Below are 2,765 nucleotides of genomic sequence, written 5' to 3' on the forward strand. Positions count from 1 at the left end.
AAGAATCTGGACAGATAAATCAAATTGGCTTCCTTAACTTAATTGACCCCCTATAACCCTACCCCCAAGCCCCTGCTTTGCACATTTTGTCCATGTGCTGGCTGCTAACCATCCTACTAGGTACTCTCACTGATACTTCTGGGAGACTATGCAAATATCGTGTGCCATTAATACCTATTCTACCTTTGCCTTGGTCCTTTAATGTTCTTGAGTCACCTCTATACCCTATACCTAGTTCTTTTATGCTCATCTCTACTCTGGGATTTGTGTGGATTGCTAATGTAGTTGTAGGTAATGGTGAATGGATAACTACAAAAGATACATTATGTTCTTGAGATGAGTTCACGTTATGAGATGAGACAGTTTGAATAGCTGAAGAATTGCTCTATGAACGATTTGAAAATAGAACCAGGGACTCTTGGCTAATGTCATCTCCACCTCTTCTTTCTTTTTCTCTTTGTGTTGTACTTACCACTTTACCTACCCATCCCAGTCCTTGCTACACATAATTACTATGTTTTCATATTTGTTCCATTCTCTTGTTTATAGATAAATAGACCTGGAAGCCATGGTGATAAGAATATTGCATGTGGAAGTGACTCATCTGCTTTAGATACCACAGGTAAAATGCTTTTTTAGTGATGATATAACTCTGAGAAAGAATTGAGAGGATATATAATCTTCACAGTATGAATGTCCTTGAATTGTTATAATATAGAACATTATTTTAGTTTATTTTTATTTTAGTTTATTTTTTAATTTTCTTTTATCTAGAAACATTTCAGCTGATAAATCAATGGATGGAACAAATCGTTCTGTGGTGTCAGAGTTTGTGTTCCTGGGACTCACCAATTCCTGGGAGATCCAACTTCTCCTCTTTGTGTTCTCCTCCACCTTTTATGTGGCAAGCATGATGGGAAACTCCCTCATTATGCTCACTGTGATTTCTGACCCTCACTTACACTCCCCCATGTACTTTCTGTTGTCCAACCTCTCCTTCAATGACCTGGGAGTTTCTTCTGTCATTACGCCCAAGATGGTTTATGACCTTTTCAGAAAGCGTAAAGTCATCTCCTTTGGTGGTTGCATTACTCAGATCTTCTTCCTTCACGTCATTGGTGGTGTGGAGATGGTGCTGCTCACAGCCATGGCCTTTGACAGATATGTTGCCATATGTAAGCCCCTCCACTATTTGACTATTATGAGCCGAAAAATGTGCACTTTGCTTCTGGTTGCTGCATGGATAATTGGCTTGATACACTCTGTGATTCAACTGTTTTTTGTTATAAAATTGCCATTTTGTGGCCCTAATGTGTTAGACAGCTTTTACTGTGACTTTCCTCGGTTCCTAAAACTTGCCTGCACAGACACCTACAGGTTAGAGTTCATGGTCACAGCCAACAGCGGATTTATATCTCTGGGATCATTCTTCACATTGATTGTCTCCTATATTTTTATCCTGATCACTATTCGAAAACTGTCTTCAAGTGCATCATCCAAGGCCCGCTCCACTTTGTCGACTCATGTCATGGTGGTGATTTTGTTCTTCGGTCCTTGCATCTTTGCTTATATCTGGCCTCACCCCACATCACATCTAGACAAATTCCTTGCTGTTTTTGATGCAGTTCTCACTCCTTTTTTAAATGCAGTCATCTACACATTCAGGAACAAAGAAATGAAAGTGGCAATGAGGAAAGTATGCCATCAATTTATTATTTATAGAAGAATTTCATAAAGGACAAAAGTAGTTTGAAGTTGCCTTACTGACTTGGAATAGCATTAAATTTCTATTACTTCAATATCAGGAGTTTTAAGTGCCTTACTAATATTTAGGTGTCCCAGATTAAAACAACATGGTTCTTTTTAAAAACTTAATTGAGAAATTGTGTTGTTGTCTATGATGTGGTAAAAAGTATGTCCTAGAGAAGGCCAATTGCTTGTTTCTCAGAAGACATTACCTTGATGAATTTATCATTGTCTAGACTTCAAAATTGAGTCTCTTTAGTGTCAGAGTGGGTTATATAAGGGAATGCTGATTGACACTAAATAAATTGTCAATTTAGATAAATGTCTGTTCCCCCCATATTTTCTCTTTGTGCCTTTCCGTCAGATCTATATCTCTGACAAAATATATTCCCCTACTGATTAGTGACTGAAGATTTTCTGTACCATTGAAGTAAAATTTTGTTAAAGGTTATTCTTTTTACTCTACAGAAATAACTGTGTTTAGTGGACATCTAATGTTTTTTTGGCCCAAATCAGCAACCTTCCTCTTCTGATAAATGTGTCTTTCTATTTTCGTAACTATGTGCTAGTATTAGAAGATGACATGTAGGTCCTATCTCTCTGACCACTATTATTTGGTCAAATGTTGGACTTCTGAACCAGGGCAGAGAAACGTGTCTCTTAGCCACAGCTGAATGATACAGGTACGAAGCTCTGACTGAGATGAGCCAAATCTGAGCTTGTCCCCAAGATACTGGACTTGAGAATAGAGAGAAAGCAAGACTTACTCTTCCTTTATGTAGATATGTAAAAACTGTTGGCAATCATGTTTCCTGCTGTCAAAAATCAACTCTGGGATAATGAACAAAGATATTTGAGAGAAGAAGTTACAGGATTTAAAAAGAGAAGCTTGTCAGTATTCAAGTTCTTGCTTCCAAGTGTCTTGGGCATTCAGCTTCATTCTTGCCCTCCACTCAATATGGTTATTAGCTGAGCTAATAAATGATCCAGTACATACTCTCTCTTACCTAAATGTGTTT

The 2,765-nt window shown here is 37.8% G+C and overlaps 1 protein-coding gene across 1 annotated transcript; it reads left to right on the forward strand.

Moving 5' to 3' along the window:
* The first annotated feature begins 796 nt into the window (after positions 1–796).
* LOC106833429 (olfactory receptor 4F3/4F16/4F29-like) lies at positions 797–1,735 on the forward strand. The gene has a single exon (XM_014844619.3). The coding sequence runs from the start codon at positions 797–799 to the stop codon at positions 1,733–1,735; it is 939 nt and encodes a 312-aa protein (XP_014700105.1).
* Positions 1,736–2,765: the final 1,030 nt, after the last annotated feature.

This window comes from Equus asinus, chromosome 2 (genome assembly GCF_041296235.1).
Source record: "Equus asinus isolate D_3611 breed Donkey chromosome 2, EquAss-T2T_v2, whole genome shotgun sequence".
Lineage (NCBI taxonomy): Eukaryota > Metazoa > Chordata > Mammalia > Perissodactyla > Equidae > Equus > Equus asinus.

Excerpts from the sequence above, each read along its gene's own strand:
- LOC106833429 (XM_014844619.3), top strand. The coding sequence starts at position 797 with ATGGATGGAACAAATCGTTCTGTGGTGTCAGAGTTTGTGTTCCTGGGA.